This window comes from Garra rufa, chromosome 20 (assembly GCF_049309525.1).
Source record: "Garra rufa chromosome 20, GarRuf1.0, whole genome shotgun sequence".
Lineage (NCBI taxonomy): Eukaryota > Metazoa > Chordata > Actinopteri > Cypriniformes > Cyprinidae > Garra > Garra rufa.
Genome location: NC_133380.1, coordinates 6,263,703 through 6,284,747, shown reverse-complemented (window position 1 = coordinate 6,284,747; position 21,045 = coordinate 6,263,703). Strand labels below are relative to the sequence as shown.

General features: G+C 30.8%; 1 protein-coding gene across 1 annotated transcript; it reads right to left on the bottom strand.

Moving 5' to 3' along the window:
• Positions 1-391: 391 nt before the first annotated feature.
• On the bottom strand, positions 392-19,908 carry prxl2b (peroxiredoxin like 2B). Its single transcript, XM_073825585.1, has 7 exons — positions 19,760-19,908; positions 16,377-16,581; positions 14,927-14,978; positions 14,769-14,832; positions 14,559-14,634; positions 11,731-11,849; positions 392-599 (listed from the first exon to the last, which is right to left on the bottom strand). Exons 1-7 carry the CDS (start codon positions 19,820-19,822, stop codon positions 573-575), a joined length of 606 nt encoding a protein of 201 aa, XP_073681686.1. The 5' UTR covers positions 19,823-19,908; the 3' UTR covers positions 392-572.
• Positions 19,909-21,045: the final 1,137 nt, after the last annotated feature.

Genomic DNA, 21,045 nt, shown 5'->3' with positions numbered 1-21,045 from the left:
ATGTTAAATGTGACCCTGGATGACAAAACCAGTCTTAAGCAGCACAGGTATATTTGTAGCAATAGTCAAAAATAAATTGTATGGGTCAAAATTATTTTTCTTTTAGGCTAAAAATCATTAATATCATTAATAAGTAATATGCATCACTAAGAACTTCTTTTGGACAACTTTAAAGGCGATTTTCTCAATATTTTGATTTTTTTGCACCCTCAGATTCCAGATTTTCAAATAGTTGTATCTCAGCCAAATATAGTGCTATTTATTCACATTTTAGATGAGGTATAAACCCCAATTTAAAAAAAGAAATTGACCCTCATGACTGGTTTTGTGGTCCTGGGTCACAAATGTTCTTATTTCCTAATTGTATGATCAGTGCATTATTTTTTGTGTGTGTGTGTATATATATATATATATATATATATATATATATATATATATATATATATATATATATATATATAATATAAGCATCATATAAAATGTAAAGATGATTTGAGGTCAGATTAGTGGGAACATAGCATTGGATAACCAGAAATCACAGTCCATTCTTTCCTGAAGAATTTTGAATCCTCTTATCGTGTGCATACATCTTCATTACACTGTAAAGGACACAAAAATGATGAAATCATTAAATTGGGTGATGTTTTGAATTATTAAGACATGAGTATTATATTGGATCTTTTATTGTATGGACAAAGGAAAGTAACACTGACACATTTTTTAAGATATCTTTATGTGCGTTTGAAGGTTTGGAAAGACAAGAATTTCCTTTCCTTTTAATGAATGAAAGTCAAAGTTAAACCTGGATTCACAGGTCAGTTTGTCAATGCATTTACGGCCGTGTGAAAGTCACTATCGCATCCCACACTCCAGAGGAAATGGCATCGGTGGCTCAAAGACGATAAAGATGACGCCGGTGGTCTTTTATGGCTAAACAAGACCTGTGACACATCCTGTTATTGAACTTCAAAGCAACATCTATTCTAAAAGAACAGCTGTGGTGCTTTTTTTTGCTTAGTTATATTAATAGATATTTCACAGTCACCATATCAAGCTTATGCATTTATGACAAACCAATAACATTGTATTTAGAGATTTATCTAATGGTGGAATACAAAAAACTGGATTGCAAAGAATCAAATGTGCACAGAAAATCAAGTGACCTTTGTTTATAAAGCGCTTTATACAATACAAATGTATTAAAGCAGCTTCACAGTAATAAATAGGAAAATAACAGAATCAATGAAGCAAAGTTAATCAATTCAGCTGTAAAGCAGCTTGTTTGTTCAGATTAGTTCAATAACTGTAAAGTTCGTCAATTATGAAATGTGACCCTGGACCACAAAACCAGTCCTAAGTTGCACGGGTACATTTGTAGCAATAGCCAACAATACATCATATGGGGCAAAATGATCAATTTTTCTTTGTTCCAGGAAGATGTTTTGTACATTTCCTACTGTAAATATCTTAAAACTTAATTTGTGATTAGTAATATGCATTGCTAAGAACTTCATTTGGACAACTTTGAAGGCAATTTTCTCAATATTTAGATTTTTTGCACTTATCCTATATCCATATTGTCCTAATCCTATCCTAACAAACCTTACATCAATGGAAAGCTTATTTATCCATTTGTATAAATCTCAATTTAAAGATTTTTTTTTGTGGTCCTGGGTCACAAATATGCTTAATTTAGCTACAGTTGAGATCAAAAGTTTACACCCCCGTTTCAGAATCTGCTAAATAAGAGAGATCATACAAAATGCATGATATTTTTTTTATTTAGTACTGACCTGAATAAGATAATTTAGATAAAAGATGTTTATATAGTCCACAAGAGAAAATAATAGTTGAATGTATAAAAATGACCCTGTTCAAAAGTTTACATACACTTGATTCTTAATACTGTGTTGAAACCTGAATGATCCACAGCTGTGTGTTTTAGTTTAGTGATAGTTGTTCATGAGTCCCTTGTTTGTCCTGAACAGTTCAACTGCCCGCTGTTCTTCAGAAAAATTCTTCAGGTCCCACAAATTCTTTGGTTTTCCAACATTGTGTATTTGAACCCTTTCCAACAATGACTGTATGATTTTGAGATCCATCTTTTCACACTGAGGACAACTGAGGGACTCATATGCAACTATTACAGAAGGTTCAAACACTTACTGATACATGCACTAAGAGTCGGGGGTGAAAACTTGAAGAATGAAGATGTGTTCATTTTTCTTATTTTGCCTAATTATCTTTTTTTTTTTTTTTTTTTTTAGTACTTACATGTTTCCCAGAAGACCAAATAAATCAAATTTACCCTGATCTTCAAATTCAAAATGTTTTCACCTTCTGGTTGAGCGTTTGAACCTTCTGTAATAAGTCCCTCGGTGTGAAAAGATCTCAAAATGATACAGTCATTGTTGGAAAGGGTTTAAATGCACAGAAATGCTGGAAAATCAAAGAATTTGTGAGACCTGAAGGATTTTTCTGAAGAACAGCGGGCAGTTTAACTGTTCAGGACAAACAAGGGACTCATAAACTATCACTAAAAACACTGCATTAAGAATCAAGTGTATGTAAACTTTTGAATGGGGTCATTTTTATGTGAAATAAGTTAATCAGGTCAGTACTAAATAAACAATAACATGTATTTTGTATGATCCCTCTTATTTTGGTACAAAAATTACATTTTGCAGATTCTGAAAGGGGAATGTTATCTTTTGACCTCAACTGTATAAGCAGCTCTAGTGTTGTTAATACGCTCAAGACAGTTCAGTGGATTTTGTTAGTGTAGTCTCATTTGTTTTACTCCATGCTGAAATCAAAAGTCTGGCAACACGAGAGTGAATTGTCAGATGGATCCATTGAGTCATACCACATTCCTAAAACTACCAAAAGACATTTAGTCCATTTAAAGAATAAACCAAATCAAAGAAAATAAGTTACCTGGAGGTTCTGAAAGTCTGTGAAGCTCTTTCAAATCCATAAAGACAGATCAGTCTGTGAATACATACACTCTCAGAAAAAAAGATACAAATCCGTCACTGGTACAAAAGCCAAAAAGTACATCTTTGAATCTCGTTTACCCATAAATGCTGCATTTTAGTACCTAAAACATGCACATATTAGCAGCACTGGGTACTTTTTCTTTATAAATGTTATTTGAAATATGCAGTTTTGCAATACTTGCTGTAATGTAATGTTTAATGCATTTCATAAGGCTGAAAACAAAGAATGGAATATGGTACACAATAATCCTATTCAAGACTTTGCGATAAACGAGTAACCTAAAAGCAATCAGAAAGTAGTCAGACTACATTATCTAAGATGTGCCATCCATATTGTTGTAGTAATTTGTCGACCCAGCAATGAAAGGGTATCCCCCCCTTAGTGAGAGTTTTGTACCTTTTTTCTGAGAGGGTCTGAAGTCTACTCAATTCCTTGTCACATAGATTTCCCTTGAGACCATTCCTTGTCATCCAGTGACGACACTGGGTTTGGGCTCTTGACTGTGTCTGTTGGGCCCTTTCCTTCCTGAGGTGGTGCAAGAAAACCCTTGGGGCCGATCTGCTCGGAGATATGCTGCTGAATGACACTGTGTTTATTCTCTGGATGGACTAAATGTCTTTTGGTAGTTTGAGGGGTGTGGTGCAAAACAATAGATCCTTCTGAAAACCAGAACTTTTGACTTCGGCATGAATCAAAACAAATGGGACCACAATAATAGACCGGCGCAGAAACAAAAAAAACACATGCTAAAAATACGGTATGCGCCAATTTGCACAGTAAACACTGATGGAATGAATAGAAATCACTTTATTGACTTTTGCAATCACAATTGTTATACGAATCTGATAGTATCAAGTATTTTAATAGGTTTTCAAAACTTTTCAACAATTAGAAGATACAAATCTATTACAATCACACAGTTATTATTGTTAATTATAACTAAGACCAAAACCACAAAAAAATATTACTTTAAATATAATAAACATTAACTAATATAATTTTGAAAATATATAAAAAAGTAAACTTGTTTTATTTTAGTTACTTGTCGTCAATGCAACAGCTCTCATTTTCTTTAAACTACTAAATTAAGATAATAACTAATAAATACAAATTTAGAAATACTAACACATGTTAGTTTTAAAATTTAATTTTAAAAATTACAAAAACTTTATTACATTATATCAATGATCCTAAATAACACTTATTGCAATTTGGCATCTCAGGTAATTAATTTGTTCATAATAAATCAACTTTATATGCTTTTTTTATGCTTTTGGTTTATAGTTTACTAATTTATACTTATTTATTTTACAAACTACAAGTACCACTAACCATACTATGAAGATATGCCACATTCTTTAGTTATTTTGGCATCAAAAGTTTTGTCTGAAGGACCACAAACACATTTCAGAACATTTCTTATTGACTTTTGCAATCAGAATTGTTATACGAATCTGATAGCATCTAGTATTTTTTAAATAGGTTTTCAATTTTTTTAATAGATTTTTCTACAGTTGGAAGATACGAATCTATTACAATCACACAGTTATTATTGTTAATTAAAACTAAGACTAAAACCACAAAAAAAAAATACTTTAAATAAAATAAACCTTAACTAATATAATTTTGAAAATACATAAAAAAGTAAACTTGTTTTATTTTAGTTGTCAACGCAACAGCTCTCATTTTCTTTAAACTACTAAATTAAAATGAAAACTAATAAATACAAATTGAAAAATACTAACGCAACAAAATCATTAAATCTTTAGCTTATATTTTATATATTTTATGTATTATAAATTACAAAAACTATATTACATTATATCAATAATCCTAAATAACACTTATTGCAATTTGGCATCTCAGGTAATTAATTTGTTCATAATAATCACCTTGGTAATTCTTTTAAACATGCTTTTGGTTTATTATTTAGACTTATTTATTTTACAAACTACAAGTACCACTAACCATATTATGAACATATGCCACATTCTTTAGTTATTTTGGCATCAAACATTTGTCTGAAGGACCACAAACACATTTCAGAACATTTCTGGTTCATATCTTTTCTGATTCATAAGCCATTAAGCTACCAAGCCACATCTCATCAAAACAAATCCCTACTGGTCATTTTTCTAGACCGCTGTCATCCAAGTAAAACAATGTGGTGTAATCTGTGAATTGTTGTAAGATGTTGATGAACAAACCACACAATTGGAGCCCTATGCATGCAAGCCAGAAAAACTAGAGAAATACATAATTTGTCATGTAATGCAAAGACATTTAGACTGTTTCATGTATCCAAATATTTCTTGGAGAGACTGTGCTTGGAAATAAAGGTGACATTGTGGAACATTGTTTCTAGAAATGTATTACTCATGCAATCAAAATAATAGACATAAATGAGGATTGGAACGGTTCAGCGTGTAAAATGACAACAAAAATTTATAAAAGCACCATAGAATTTGTCCATTTGACTTGTGCACTATATATAAAGTCTTTTTAGTTATAGATCATCTACATTCGTTATGATGGCTAAAGCAGTTAAACCTGTCCTGAAGATTTCTACTATTAACCTTATAAAGCTGCAGGTCTTGTTTACTCATAAATGCGCACATTTAAATGATCAGCTAGATCAAAATTGCTGGAAAAAAAATGTTGGTTGTTGATTGATCACTTGATTGGTAGTTTATACTTTTGGGGAAATAAAACTGAGCTCTTCTCCTCAAGTATGAGCTCCCTATTCTCACTACATCACATGTTTTTGAACAGTAAGATTTTTAATGTTTTTTTTTTTTTTCAAAAGTCTCTTCTGCTCACAAAGCCTGCATTTATTTGATCCAAAGTACAGCAAAAACAGTAAAATTCTTAAATATTTTTACTATTTGAAAAATAAAATTTATATTTAAATATATTTTAAAATGTAGTTTATTCCTGTGATTTCAAAGCTGAATTTTTAGCATCATTACTCCAGTCACATGATCCTATAGAAATCATTCTAATATTTTGATTTGCTGTTCAAAAAAACATTATTATTATTATTATATTAAAAACAGCTGAGTAGAATGTTTTTAGGTTTCTTTGATGAAAATAAATTTCAGAAGAACAGCATTTTTCTGAAATAGAAATATTTTGTAACATTATAAATGTTTATAGATGACTTTATCACCATTTTTGATCAATTTAAAGCATTCTTGATAAATAAAAGTATTAATTTCATTAATTTCTTTCTCTCACAAAAATATGAATAAAAATAATAATAAATAAAATAAAATACTGACTCCAAGCTTTTAAATGGTATAGTTTACAATGTAAAAAAAAAAAAAGCTGATATTTGGATTTTTCTATTCAAAGAATCCTGAACAAAAAAAGTCAACTGCTTTAAATATGATAATAATAATAAAATTATAATAACATTATTAATAATAATAATGTTTCTTGAACATGTTTCTTTAGAATGATTTCTGAAGGATCATGTGACACTGAAGACTGGAGTGATGATGCTGAAAATGTAGCTTTGAAATCACAGAAATAAATTACATTTTAAAATATTAAAATAGAAATCAGGTATTTTAAACAGTAAAAATATTTCAAATTTTTACTGTTTTTGCTGTACTTTGAATCAAATAAATGCAGGCTTGGTGAGCAGAACAGAACATTCAAAATCTTGCTGTTCAAAAACTTTTGACTGGTAGTATATAAAAATATTGGAAACAGAAAAGAATGTTCAATAAACTGAGCTCTTCTCCTCAAGTATGAGCTCCATATTCTCACTGCATCACATTATATTACACTACCAGTCAAAAGTTTTTGAACAGTAAGATTTTTAATGTTTTTTTTTTTTTCAAAAGCCTCTTCTGCTCACAAAGCCTGCATTTATTTGATCCAAAGTAGAGCAAAAACAGTAAAATGTTGAAATATTGAAATATTCTGATTTGCTGTTCAAAAAACATTTATTATTATTATTATTATTATTATGTTGAAAACAGCTGAGTAGATTTTTTTTTAGGTTTCTTTGATGAAATGGAAGTTCAGAAGAACAGCATTTATCTGAAATAGAAATCTTTTGTAACATTACTAATGTCTTTATCACCATTTTTGACCAATTTAAAGCATCCTTGATAAATAAAAGTATTAATTTCAATAATTTCTTTCTCTCAAAAAATAAAATAAAATACATCAATGGATCTTTCTATTCAAAGAATCCTGAACAAAAAAGTACTCAACTGTTTTAAATATGATAATAATAATAAAATTATAACAATAATAATAATGTTTCTTGAACATGTTTTTTTAGAATGATTTCTGAAGGATCATGTGACACTAAAGACTGGAGTAATGATGCTGAAAATTCAGCTTTGAAATCACAGGAATAAATTACATTTTAAAATATATTAAAATAGAAAGGAGGTATTTTAAATAGTAAAAATATTTTAAAATTTGCTAATAAATTCAAGCTTGGTGAGCAGAACAGACTTCTTTGAAAAAAAAAAAACATTAAAAATCTTACTGTTCAAAAACTTTTGGCTGGGAGTGTATAAAAAAAAATAAATGATTGGAAACAAAAAAAAAATTCCATTCCAATAAATACATAAAATATTAGTCCGAAAAATGTATTATGTCAGACATTGATGGTTAACCCAACAATCAAGGACTCTATTTCTTCTGTTTCTCAAAATGTTCTGTAAAATCATATGCACAATGTTCACCATTTGAACTTTTCTATTTTGTCTACATCTCATTTTGAGCTCGTCAAGGAAGAGAGGCCAAAAGTGCCATTTCCTCCAGGACACCACTGTAAACTCCTTACCTCAGACCATGCGTGACGTTAAGAGCTGCACGCCTGTGTAAAAACCCCCTGTAATAACCAGTAGCAAAAAAAGCCTAAAGAAACGGATCTATTGGTTTTAGTGGGTTTCGTTTTTAGATGACCCCTTTCTAATCTCACGCCTAGGTGCATCATGGGGTCTCGTGCGGTTAAGATCACGTAAAACATAAGATCAGCCTCACAACAAGACTCTGTTCTGTCCTACAATCACTTCACTTGTTTAACAACATCCACTTACATAAACCAAAGCATCTGTGCTCCAACATCAGACAGATTCATGCCTTTTTTTACAGAACAGCTAATTGTTAAGTTGCTCGCTGACATGAATTAGGTCACGCTGCGGCAGAACACAGATTCTTTAGTAAGTCTTGTGGAGGCCTGTAAGGGTTTAATTGCGCTTTTCCTCATGTTCTGGAAAGATTTTATTCCAGCGAAACACAAGGTAAGGTTGTCTCTGGTGTCCTAGTTTTAACATGTATGCTTTTATACATTCTCGTGTGCTTGCATGGATCAATGCAACCCAAAATCTTACACTATATGTGACCCTGGACCACAAAACCAGTCTTAAGTCGCTGGGGTATATTTGTAGCAATAGCCAAAAATACATTGCATGGGTCAAAATTTTAGATTTTTTTTTTATGCCAAAAATCATTAAGAAATTAAGTAAAGTTCATGTTCCATGAAGATTTTTTGTCAAATTCCTACTGTAAACATATCAAAATGTAATTTTTGATTTGTAATATGCATTGTTAAGAACCTAATTTGGACAACTTTAAAGGTGATTTTCTCAGTCTTTTTGATTTTTTTGCATCCTCAGATTTCTGATTTCAAATAGATGTATCTCAGTCAAATATTGTCCTATCCTAACAAACCATACATCAATAGAAAGGTTATTTATTGAGCTTTCATATGATGTATATATCTCATTTTTGTCAAATTTAACCTTATGACTGGTTTTGTGGTCCAGGGTCACATATAAAGTTTTTAGTTCAGTAAAACCACAGTGAAACTGTTCTTGTAAAGCAACCCTACACAATATGAGTATTTACAATGGCCTCAAAACATGTTAAATGTAATAGTGTGGTTACATTTTTCAGCCAATTAAAGTAAAAACAGAATAATGGGTAATGTTAGACAGTTTGCGGAGAAAAAAAAAACACTTGGTCTTAGACCTTAGGTACTATAATATAAGCATCAGTATGAGAACAATACTGAAACACATTCAAAATAATCATTTTAAATTAGCCGTTTAAACTCAAATTGTTTTTAGAGGTGGGTAGTATGAGTAAAATCTACAAAATCATGTGTAATTTTGTTTCACATTATTTGTGAATTAATTTAGCTAATTAAATAAAGGTTTATATATCAAATACCTGTGATAATGCCTATTTAGAAGAAAGATTTTATTTGGAACTTTGAATAAATAAAAGGTTTGGCAAGAAAAAACAGTAACACTAATATTAAATAAAAGTTCAGGCTTTAAATTTAGTTGGAATTAGTTGCATTAAAAGATACTGTAAAATATATGCTTAATATACGGTGCCCTCCACTAATATTGGCACCCTTGGTAAATATGAACAAAGGTAGCTGTGAAAATAAATCTGCATTGTTTATCCTTTAGATCTTTTATTAAAAAAATTCACAAAATTTCAACCTTTCATTGAAGAAAAACAATGGAAACTGGGGGGGAAATCTCGTTATGAAATAAATGTTTTTCTCTAGTTCAGGTTGGCCCTAATTATTGACACCCAATTATTTCAACATCCTTTTTCCAAAATAACAGCTCTGAGATTTCTCTAACAATGTCTAATGAGTTTGGAGAACACCTGACCAGAGATCAGAGACCATTCCTTCACACAGAATCTCTCCAGATCCTTTAGATTCCCAGCTTGTAGGTGCTTCTTCTCTTCAGTTTCTATAGAGTTCAGGTCAGGGAACTGGGATGGTCATGGCACAAGCTTCCTTCTGTGCTCAGTGACGCATATTTGTGTTGATTTTGATGTTTGTTTTGCATTATTGCCCTAATGGAAGATCCAACCACAGCCCATATAAGATTTCTAACAGAGGCAGTCAGGTTTAGATTTTTTATTCATTGGTATTTGACAGAATACAAGACCTCCGGCAGAAAAACAGGCCCACAAGATTAAAGACCCAGCTGTATTTTTAACTGTGGACACGGGGTACTTTTTATCCCTGTTTGCACCAAACCTATCAAAAAGCTCATTTTTTAATACCATCTGACCATAGATGTCAGTCCTGTTTGAATTTCCAGTCATGTCTGACAACTGAATATGCTTTTAGTTTAACGAGGAAGATTATTCTTGAAACCCTCTGGGACAACATGTGGTAATGTAGGGGCTGTTTGATCATTTTATTTGAGGTTTTCTGACCCCAAGACTCAACTAATCTCTGCAGTTCTCCAGGTGTGATCCTTGGAGAGTCTTTAGCCCCTTAAAGTCTCCTCCTCAGCATGTATTAGAATGCTATAGACACATGTCCTCTTTCAAGCAGATCTGTAACAATTTTAGTCGATTGGAACTTTTTAATTATTTCCCTAATGGTGGAAATTTGGATTTTCAATGCGTTAGCTCTTATCTTACAGCCACTTTCTATTTTGTGAAGCTCAACAAACTTGTTATGCACATCAGAACTACATTCTTTGGTTTTACTCCTTGTGATGGATGAGAATTTGGCCTTTGTGTTCCTCATATTTATAATCCTGTGGAACAGAAAGTCATGGCTGGGCAATTTTATACTCTTAGCCCCCCTCTTTGTAATATTAATGAAAATATATTTCAGAGATACTTTTACTTAGACAAATTTTTAAGGGTGCCAATAATTGTGGTCAACCTGAACCAGAGAAAAACATTTATTTCATAATGAGATTTCCACCCAGTTTCCATTGTTTTACTCCTAAAGGATAAACAGTGCAGGTTTATTTTCACAGCCACCTTTGCTCATATCAGTGTTGTTTTTGACAACCATCTTAGATTTAGTCTTAGTCTTAGTCTTTTGGACTAAAATGCTTCTTAGTTTTAGTCAAATTTTAGTCACTTCTGTATGTGATAGTTTTAGTCCAATTTTAGTCGACGAAAAGTCAAAAAGGTTTTAGTCTAGTTTTAGTCAAAAAAAGGGAAAAAAAGTAGTCTTTTAACAAATTAATGTAGGTCAGTAAGTATTTTGCTGTTGGGTAGTGTCACTTATAAGTTCTGAAAATAGCAGATCTATAGTTCAACACAATGTGAGCTTCCGGATCGACTATTTTCACCAATAATTACAATAATGACAGAATGTTTTAGACATAAAAGACAAACAAGGATGGAATGCTAAAACGGCTTGCCATACTAGTATAGCAAAGAGTGTTTAATGCTAAAACGGCTTGCCATAGCGTCAGATACTTTTTAAGTTTTAATTGGCATGCACAATAAGCAGAATTGTCATGCATTTTAAACGTCTGACGGACCACCCACTAACATTTTCATCTATTCTCGTCTCGTCAACGAAAACTCACACACGTCTCGTCATGTTTTAGTCATCAACGAGCCATTTTTATCTCGTCATCGTCTCGTTATCGTCATGAAAAAAGTTGCGTCAACGAAATGATTTCGTCATCGTCATCGTTGACGAAAACAACACTGGCTCATATTTACCAAGGGTGCCAATATTAGTGGAGGGCACTGTATATGCTGATAAATAAGTTTAAATCTTTATCAGTGCACTAGTAAACTAAAAATCTCTACTTGACGTACTTCGGTTCAGTCCTAACAGACATCAATATGTATTGCATTGCCATTCCTTTTACCATAAATCCCCTCAAAGGAATAATTCCACTGGTTTACCCACTAATAAACAGAGCTATACTAGTATCTGAGGTTTAACCTTGCAATTGCTTATTGTTTTACCTGTGGCTTTTCACCAGCCTGGACGTTTGCAGAGATACCGAGAGCTTTGGTGATGTCTTCAAGCGATACGTTGTCTGCGGGTGATTGCTGGACAAAATGCAGCAGGACCTTTTCTCCACCTGAACAGAGTGACACATTTTTGCATTGGGAATTTGGGGTATTGTTTTCAAGACAATCAAGCAAATTTTCCTTTTAATTTTTATTATTGCAATCAGTGTTGAGTAAGTTACTCTAAAAAAGTAATGAATTACTAGTTCCTAATCACATCTCCAACAGTGTAATTAGATTACTGTACAAATGACTCTCTCCAAAAAGTATTTAATTGCTTATTACTAATTACTTTCTAAATCACACTGTATGTCAACGTTAATGAATGATTCAAGGATAGACATGAAACGGTAAATAATAAATAATAGATGACTACAAAAATTATTCTGGTCACACTTTAGATTAGGGTTGAATTCTCACTATTAACTATTAACTATAAACAAACTATTTTGCCTCAATATAGTCCTAATAAAATAGTTGCTGACAATTAAGTTTAGGAATTTGGTAGGATTACGGATTTAGACAGAATAAGACATTAATATGTGTATTTAAGTAATGAAAACAGCCAATAGCCTAGTAATATTTATGCTAATAATAACCAACTAGTTAATAGTGAAAAAGTGTTACCAAATACTCAAAGTATTTAAAGTGAGAAGGGTACATAAAAAGCATGCATTTTAAGGTTAGACTTGATTTTGATGTTAAGTCCACTATATTTGCACTGTATTGTATTTTATATAAATGTTCTTCAGTCTATAGTGTACTGTCAGTATTAAGTTCAATTACATTGTAAGTAAATGGCATTAAATTACAGAAACAATAAGAGTAATCGCTTACTTTGCTTTTTCAAGGGAAAGGTAATTAAATGACACTATTTACTTAGTAACTAGTTGCACTCAACACTAATTGCAATGTAGAAAAATTGCATTGTAATTATTGTAATCTATCCATCATATATACATACATACACACATACATAACTTATATTTAAGTATGTGCAGATTTTACTTTACAAAAATGTTTTATTACTCTGTTACAGTAATGAGAATTTAATGAGAATCATCAAGAAATTAATGAGAATTGCAAACAAGCCCAAAAAACATCCAGTCGCAATCAAGTGATGAGAACTGGGAGATAACATGCTTAATTTTCTTGGAAATAATGTCACAATGCTTCAAAAAGTTAATGATCCTAAAGTAGGCTTTTATTATCTTTATCCAAAATATGATTTCCCAGTTAACAAACATTAAACTCTTTGCTGAAGTACTTGTTACAGTGCTGATTTAGTGCTTTTGAAGGAATAGTTCGCCCAAAAATGAACATTTAGATGTAGATGAGTTTGTTTCTTCATCAGGTTTGGAAAAATGTCGCATTCCATCACTCGCTTACCATTGGATCCTCAGCAGTGAATGGGTGCCGTCGGAATGAGAGTCCAAACAGCTGATAAAAACCATCACAATAATCCACAATCAAGCCAAACCACTACAGTCCATCAATTCATGTCTTGTGAAGTGAAAAGCTGTGTGTTTGTAAAAAACAAATCCATCATTAAACCATCGCTACTGAGCAAATCCGAGTCCATAATCCTAATTCCTCCAGTAAGAAAAATCCATCTCCTGTTGTCCTCTCACATCAAAATCCTGTTTTTAACCGTTTTTAGTTGCAAATAGTGATTAGTGATAGATTTGTCTCTCACAAACACACTTTTCACTTCACAAGATGTTAAGTGATAAATAGGGTGGTGTGGATTATTGTGATGTTTTTATCAGCTGTTTGGACTCTCGTTCTGACGGCACCCATTCACTGCAGAGGATCCTTTGATGAGCAAGTGATGGAATGGAATGTGAATTTCTCCAAACCTGTCCTGATGAAGAAACAAACTCATCTACATCTTGGAAAGCCTGAGAGAACGAGTAAACTTTTAGCAAAGTTTCATTTTTAGTTGAACTATTCTTATAAACCACCCATACCGATTACATTAAGACACAGAAACAATACAGAAACTCAAAGTACATCTTTAATCTCTGCTACAGGCAGATTTCTTCATATTAATTCTCACTGTTGAGCACAGAGGAGATATGTGCTAGATTTCATAAATGTGAAGTTATGCTGCCCTCTAGTGACAAAACAGGCTGCTTAGATTAGGTTTAGTTCTCTTGTATAACACATTTGTGACCCTGGACCACAAAACCAGTCTTAAGTCGCTGGGGTATATTTGTAGCAATAGCCAAAAATACATTGTATGGGTCAAAATTATTGATTTTTCTTTTATGTCAAAAATCATTAGGATATTAAGTAAAGATCATGTTCCATGAAGATTTTTTGTAAAATTCCTACTGTAAACCTATCAAAATGTAATTTTTGATGAGTAATATGCATTGTTAAGAACTTAATTTGGACAACTTTAAAGGTGATTTTCTCAGTATTTAGATTTTTTTGCACCCTTAGATTCCAGATTTTCAAATAGATGTATCTCGGCCAAATATTGTCCTATCCTAACAAACCATATATCAATAGAAAGCTTATTTATTGAGCTTTCATATATATATATATATATATATATGTATATGTATGTATATATATATATATATATATATATGTATATATCTCAGTTTTGTAAAATTTTACCTTATGACAGGTTTTGTGGTCCAGGGTCACATTTGTAAGTACACAAAGAAAGTAAAAGATAATCATTATCGTAGCATGAGTATATAACTAAGACTAGACCATTACATTTACTTCTATGAATTATGAAAATTCACGAAACATTGTAATTTTACCTTTTGCGACAATGAGCATGCCTCCACTCTGTAGAAGATCTCCACTGAAGTTTCCTTGAATTCCTTCTGCACTTGCCTTCAGGAAATTTTATGATAAGCATCAAATAAGGTCATTAAAAACTATTTACAAAAAACACATCTACTTAAGTATTTTAATCATTATACCTGAGTTATAATATACAATCAAAAATGGGTTTCGTGTTTAAATACCTTTGAGGCAATTTCTCGAACTTTCTTTCCCATCGCAGCTGGAATCACATTCACTGCATTGTACCTGAGTTTGGAAAGCACACAGATTTTTGCTCATTTTGATATGTTTGCGTCACGGCCCTTTATACACATAAAAAAAATTACATGTTCCCTCATACCTTTTAAAGCCTAAATCTTTGTAACACTGTTTCTTCTCATCGATGTAGATTTCTGAAACAAAGACAAAAGTTAAAAATTCACAGGATCAGGAAGATGGTAATGACACTTTTTATCAGTGGCGAACCTAAGGTAAACACAGGCATGGTAACTATAGTAAAAGGTGATAAAATTACAGTAAAAAACAGGAACTCAATCAATAAATTCAAAACTACTGTAAATGCACACAATGTGCTTAATCTGAGGTTATCACTTATTTAAGAAGGAAGAATGCAAAGCATTGCATTTTCTAACCTGGTATCTACTTTTTGGAGAAGCATTAACAAAACCTGAATCCAGCATGATTTGAGTTAAATTGAAATATTTAACCTATATTTTATAACATTTCACCATGCATTATTTTACTCTTTTCCATTAATTTACAGGTTTAAATATCTCTTAGAATTTTTTTTAATTAAATATTATGTATTTTTTATACCTTCCTTTTATTGACAGGTTTAAATGTTACCATCTTTTAAAAAATAAAAATATATTTTTTTTTTTAACAGTATCATTCACTTTATTTGCAAGTTTAATCTTAAAAAGTATATATATATTATTTGATCCAAAATACAGCAAAAGCAGTAATATTGTGAAATATTTTTACGATTTAAAATAATTGCTTTCTATTTGAATATATTTTAAAAATGTAATTTATTTCAGTGATCAAAACTACATTTTTATTCATTACTCCAGGCTTCAGTGTCACATGATCTTTCAGAAATCATTCTTATATGCTTGTTTGCTGTTCAAAAAAATAATTATTATTATTAAATATGATAATATTCAGGTTTCTTTGATGAATAGAAAGACGAGCATTCATCTGAAATAAAAAGCTTCCACTCAAAAGCATGGAGTCAGTATCATTTTGTATTTTTGGGAAAGAAATTATAGAAATGCATACTATTATTTAAAAAGGAATTTCAATTGATCAAAAGTGATGATAAAGACATTTATAATGTTACAAAAGATTTCTATTTCAGATAAATGTTATTCTTCTGAACTTTCTATTCATCAAAGAAACCTGAAAAATTTTACTCAGCTGTTTTCAACATAATAATAATAATAACAACATTGTTTTTGAGCATCGAATCAGAAAATTATAATGATTTCTGAAGGATCATGTGATTAGAGTAATGATGCTAAATATTCAGCTTTGAAATCATACGAATGAATTAAGTTTGAAAGTATATTAAAATAGAAAACATTAAAAATCTTACTGTTCAAAAACATTTGATTGCTAGTGTATATATTTTAAAAATCTAAAAACAAAAATTGGAATTTAATGTATTTTGAGGGTTAGATGAACTTACTAGATTTTCACTCGAGTCTATATTTGAGCAACTTTAGTGTAAAGCTAACAAATTAGGCCCAATACTAAAATATAAAGCCAGCTATGTGACAAATCCTCACCGCCCTTGAAGAATCCCCCATCCTTGAACTCCTTCACTCCCGTCTCTTCAGGTCCGATGCCGATCAGAGCGACACCGCTTGCTTTCAGGTCCTTCTCCAGTTTACTGACCTCCGCTGCCATCCACCGACACACCTGACAACCAAACCTCCGCAAGAAGAAGAGAACAACCGTCTGCTCCCGCCACAGAGAACCAACCTCCACCATCTAAGAAACAGAACAATGACAAAACATTGGTGACAAACATATTCAAAATATATTCAAAGTTTTCGGGTAGCTGATATGACATATGAAGCAGTGTGACACACTAGAGGTCATTTAAAACTCATTTACATTTAAAAGTAACATTCCTATAATGTTTGGAAAATAACTATAATTAAAACGTTCCTCTAATGTTGTTTTTACTCGTTTCATATGGTTGAAAGTACGTTTACGAGTAATTGTCTTATAATGTTTGCAGAGTAATAAAACAAAATGTTCCCTTTATTGTTTTTACTTGTTTCAGGCATTTTAAAGAAAATTTAAGAGCAGCATTCCCATAATGTTTGCGAAATAATTAAACAAATCATTCCCTTAATGTTGTTTTTACTTGTTTTAGGTGGTTTAAAGAACATTTAAGAGTAACATTCCCATAAAGTTTGCAAAATAATAAAACAAAACATTCATTTAATGTTGTTTTTACTAGTTTCAGATGGTTGAAAGAACATTTAGAAGTAACTTTCATATAATGTTTGGGAAAAAAAATTCCCTTAATGTTGTTTTTACTTTTTTCAGGCATTTTAAAGAACATTTGTGACCCTGGACCACAAAACCAGTCTTAAGTCGCTGGGGTATATTTGTAGCAATAGCCAAAAATACATTGTATGGGTCAAAATTATTGATTTTTCTTTTATGCCAAAAATCATTAGGAAATTAAGTAAAGATCATGTTCCATGAAGATTTTTTGTAAAATTCCTACTATAAACATATCAAAATGTAATTTTTGATTAGTAATATGCATTGTTAAGAGCTCAATTTGGACAACTTTAAAGGTGATTTTCTCAGTATTTTGATTTTTTGCACCCTCAGATTCCAGATCTTCAAATAGTTGTATCTCGGCCAAATATCATCCTATCCTAACGAACCATATATCAATAGAAAGCTTATTTATTGAGCTATACATCTCAGTTTTGTAAAATTTAACCTTATGACTGGTTTTGTGGTCCAGGGTCACATTTAAGAGTAACATTCCCATAATGTTTGCAAAATAATAAAACAAATCATTCCCTTAATGTTGTTTTTACTTGTTTCAGACGGTTGAAAGAACATTTAGAAGTAACTTTCATATAATGTTTTGGAAAAAAATTCCCTTAATGTTGTTTTTACTTTTTTCAGGCATTTTACAGAACATTTTAGACAGAGTAACATTCCCATAATGTTTGCAAAATAATAAAACAAATCATTCCCTTAATGTTGTTTTTAGTTGTTTCAGGCATTTTAAAGAACATTTAAGAGTCATTTACAACTCATTTTCTAACGGTTATACATATTTTGGTAGTCTCATAATTAAGAGATCACATATTTGACATTTTTACATATCAAAAAGTAATGGTTCTGAAATAAATAAATGCTCAATAATTATAATTAAAACATTCCTCTTATGTTGTTTTTACTCGTTTCAGGCATTTTAAAGAACATTTAAGAGTAACATTTTCATAAAGTTTGCACAATAATAAAACAAAACATTCATTTAATGTTGTTTTTACTAGTTTCAGATGGTTGAAAGAACATTTAGAAGTAACTTTCATATAATGTTTGGGAAAAAAATTCCCTTAATGTTGTTTTTACTTTTTTCAGGCATTTTAAAGAACATTTAAGAGTAACATTCCCATAAAGTTTGCAAAATAATAAAACAAAACATTCATTTAATGTTGTTTTTACTAGTTTCAGATGGTTGAAAGAACATTTAGAAGTAACTTTCATATAATGTTTGGGGAAAAAAATTCCCTTAATGTTGTTTTTACTTTTTTCAGGCATTTTAAAGAACATTTAAGAGTAACATTCCCATAAAGTTTGCAAAATAATAAAACAAAACATTCATTTAATGTTGTTTTTACTTGTTTTAGGTGGTTTAAAGAACATTTAAGAGTAACATTCCCATAAAGTTTGCAAAATAATAAAACAAATCATTCCCTTAATGTTGTTTTTACTTGTTTCAGATGGTTGAAAGAACATTTAGAAGTAACTTTCATATAATGTTTGGGAAAAAAAATTCCCTTAATGTTGTTTTTACTTTTTTCAGGCATTTTACAGAACATTTTAGAGTAACATTCCCATAATGTTTACAAAATAATAAAACAAATCATTCCCTTAATGTTGTTTTTAGTTGTTTCAGGCATTTTAAAGAACATTTAAGAGTCATTTACAACTCATTTTCTAACGGTTATACATATTTTGGTAGTCTCATAATTAAGAGATCACATATTTGACATTTTTACATATCAAAAAGTAATGGTTCTGAAATAAATAAATGCTCAATAATTATAATTAAAACATTCCTCTAATGTTGTTTTTACTCATTTCAGGCATTTTAAAGAACATTTAAGAGTAACATTCCCATAAAGTTTGCAAAATAATAAAACAAAACATTCATTTAATGTTGTTTTTACTTGTTTTAGGTGGTTAAAAGAACATTTAAGAGTAACATTCCCATAATGTTTGCAAAATAATAAAACAAATCATTCCCTTAATGTTGTTTTTACTTGTTTCAGGCATTTTAAAGAACATTTAAGAGTCATTTACAACTCATTTTCTAACGGTTATACATATTTTGGTAGTATCAAATATCATTTTTACATATCAAAAAGTCATGACTCTGAAATAAATAAATGCTCAATGACATTATTTGTTCAAAATACAACAAGAAAACCCCAAAAGAAACCCACTACTGCTTAGGTTTGGATTATTCTTATATTATAAAGACTTGTAATGTGTTTTTATTGCATTTGACACCTGCAAGCAGTGAATGAGTTCTCATTTACACCTGAAGTGTCAATGTGTTTATATCACGTCGAGATTGAGAGCAAACTGTTCCCAGGGGTCTTCACTTCACAGACATCAATTAGATCTTAACAGGTGCAGTGTAAGAAGAAATCCTGCAGAATTACTTTTGTTTACAAAGTCATGATGAAGCGATGTGAAACATTAGAACAGGAAGTGTTTTATTTTTTTAAAGAAATTACCTTGAAATAGCCATGTAAATGATTTGAATGTAAAGTAATGTGCTTTATTTTCAAAAACAAGATTTATTTAGTACTATCTAAGTTTAGGACTTGATTCACTGACAGTTTGCATATGAACATATAACTGTAGTCTGCTCGTAATAACTTTGCATGTGAATTATTACCTCTCCAGACGTGGTGTTTTTCAGTTGGTTGGCTCCTATGCTGGTCAGATTGACGGAAGACATTTTCTTAGTGTTTATTTTTTCGCCTTTAGCTGTGAATACGTCCTTGTTTCCCTCAGCGGTTTTTACACTTTACACAAGCACACAAACACGCCGCTGTTATATACACACGCCTACTTGTGTAAGACATGACGTGAGTGACGTACGTATCGACCAATCACAAAGTCAGGAATTCAAACCATGCGCTCGAGGGGCGGGGCATATTACATAAATATGACAATGGCAACTCTGTGTCATTATTTATGCAACAATACATATATTTTAACACCGCAAATATATATTTCTCACTAGAAACTCAATATTTATGTAATATAATTAAATTATATTAATTAAACACGCTATTTTTGAGCCCAAGATTAGGTTTAACGTATTTTATAAGATCATTTAGGGTGTGGTTTATCTGTACATCATTTGAACTTTGTAATGATTTACGTTCAACAATCAGTACAGACCAAGAAATAGTAGGCTAGTAAATCATTGACTTCAGAATGGTGTTGGTTTGCCAGTCCTTAATTACAGGTCTTTCCACATAAAATAAACTGCTTAAAATGTAAACTAAAAAAATGTTTTTGTTGAGTAAAAACTAAAAGAAATGCAAAGTATCTAATCAATTTACAAAGAACATAAGAGATGAATAAAAATAAATCTAATAATGTCAAATAATGTTGTTTTTACTGACGGTTTAAAGAGCATTTAAGAGTAGCATTCCTATACTGTTTGCAAAATATTACAACAAAACGTTCCCTTAATGTTGTTTTTACTTGTTTCAGGTGGTTTAAAGAACATTCAAGAGTAATATTCCTATAATGTTTGCAAGATAATAGAACAAAACATTCCTTTAATGTTGTTTTTACTTGTTTCAGGCGATTTAAAGAACAATTAAAAGTAACATTCCCATAATATTTGCAAAATAATAAAACAAAATTCCCTTATGTTCCCTTAATGTTGATTTTACTAGTTTCAGATAGTTGAAAGAACATTTAAAAGTAACATTTCTATACTGTTTGGAAAATAATAAAAAAAAAAAACGTTCCTCTAATGTGGTTTTAACTCATTTCAGGCATTTTTAAGAACATTAAAGAATAACATTCTCATAATGTTTGCAAAATAATAAAACTAAACGTTCCTTTAATGTTGTTTTTACTTTTTTCAGGTGGTTTAAAGAACATTTAAAAGTAACATTTCCATAATGTTTGCAAAATAATAAAACAAAACATTCCCTTAAT

Bases quoted from the DNA above. Each gene is read 5' to 3' on its own strand.
- prxl2b (XM_073825585.1), bottom strand. From the start codon at position 19,822: ATGTCTTCCGTCAATCTGACCAGCATAGGAGCCAACCAACTGAAAAAC. The intron at 14,635-14,768 runs GTATTTAAACAC...AATTTCCTGAAG, and splicing joins TTCGAGAAATTGCCTCAAAG to GCAAGTGCAGAAGGAATTCA. The intron at 11,850-14,558 runs GTAAAATTACAA...CACTCTGTTCAG, and splicing joins CATGCTCATTGTCGCAAAAG to GTGGAGAAAAGGTCCTGCTG.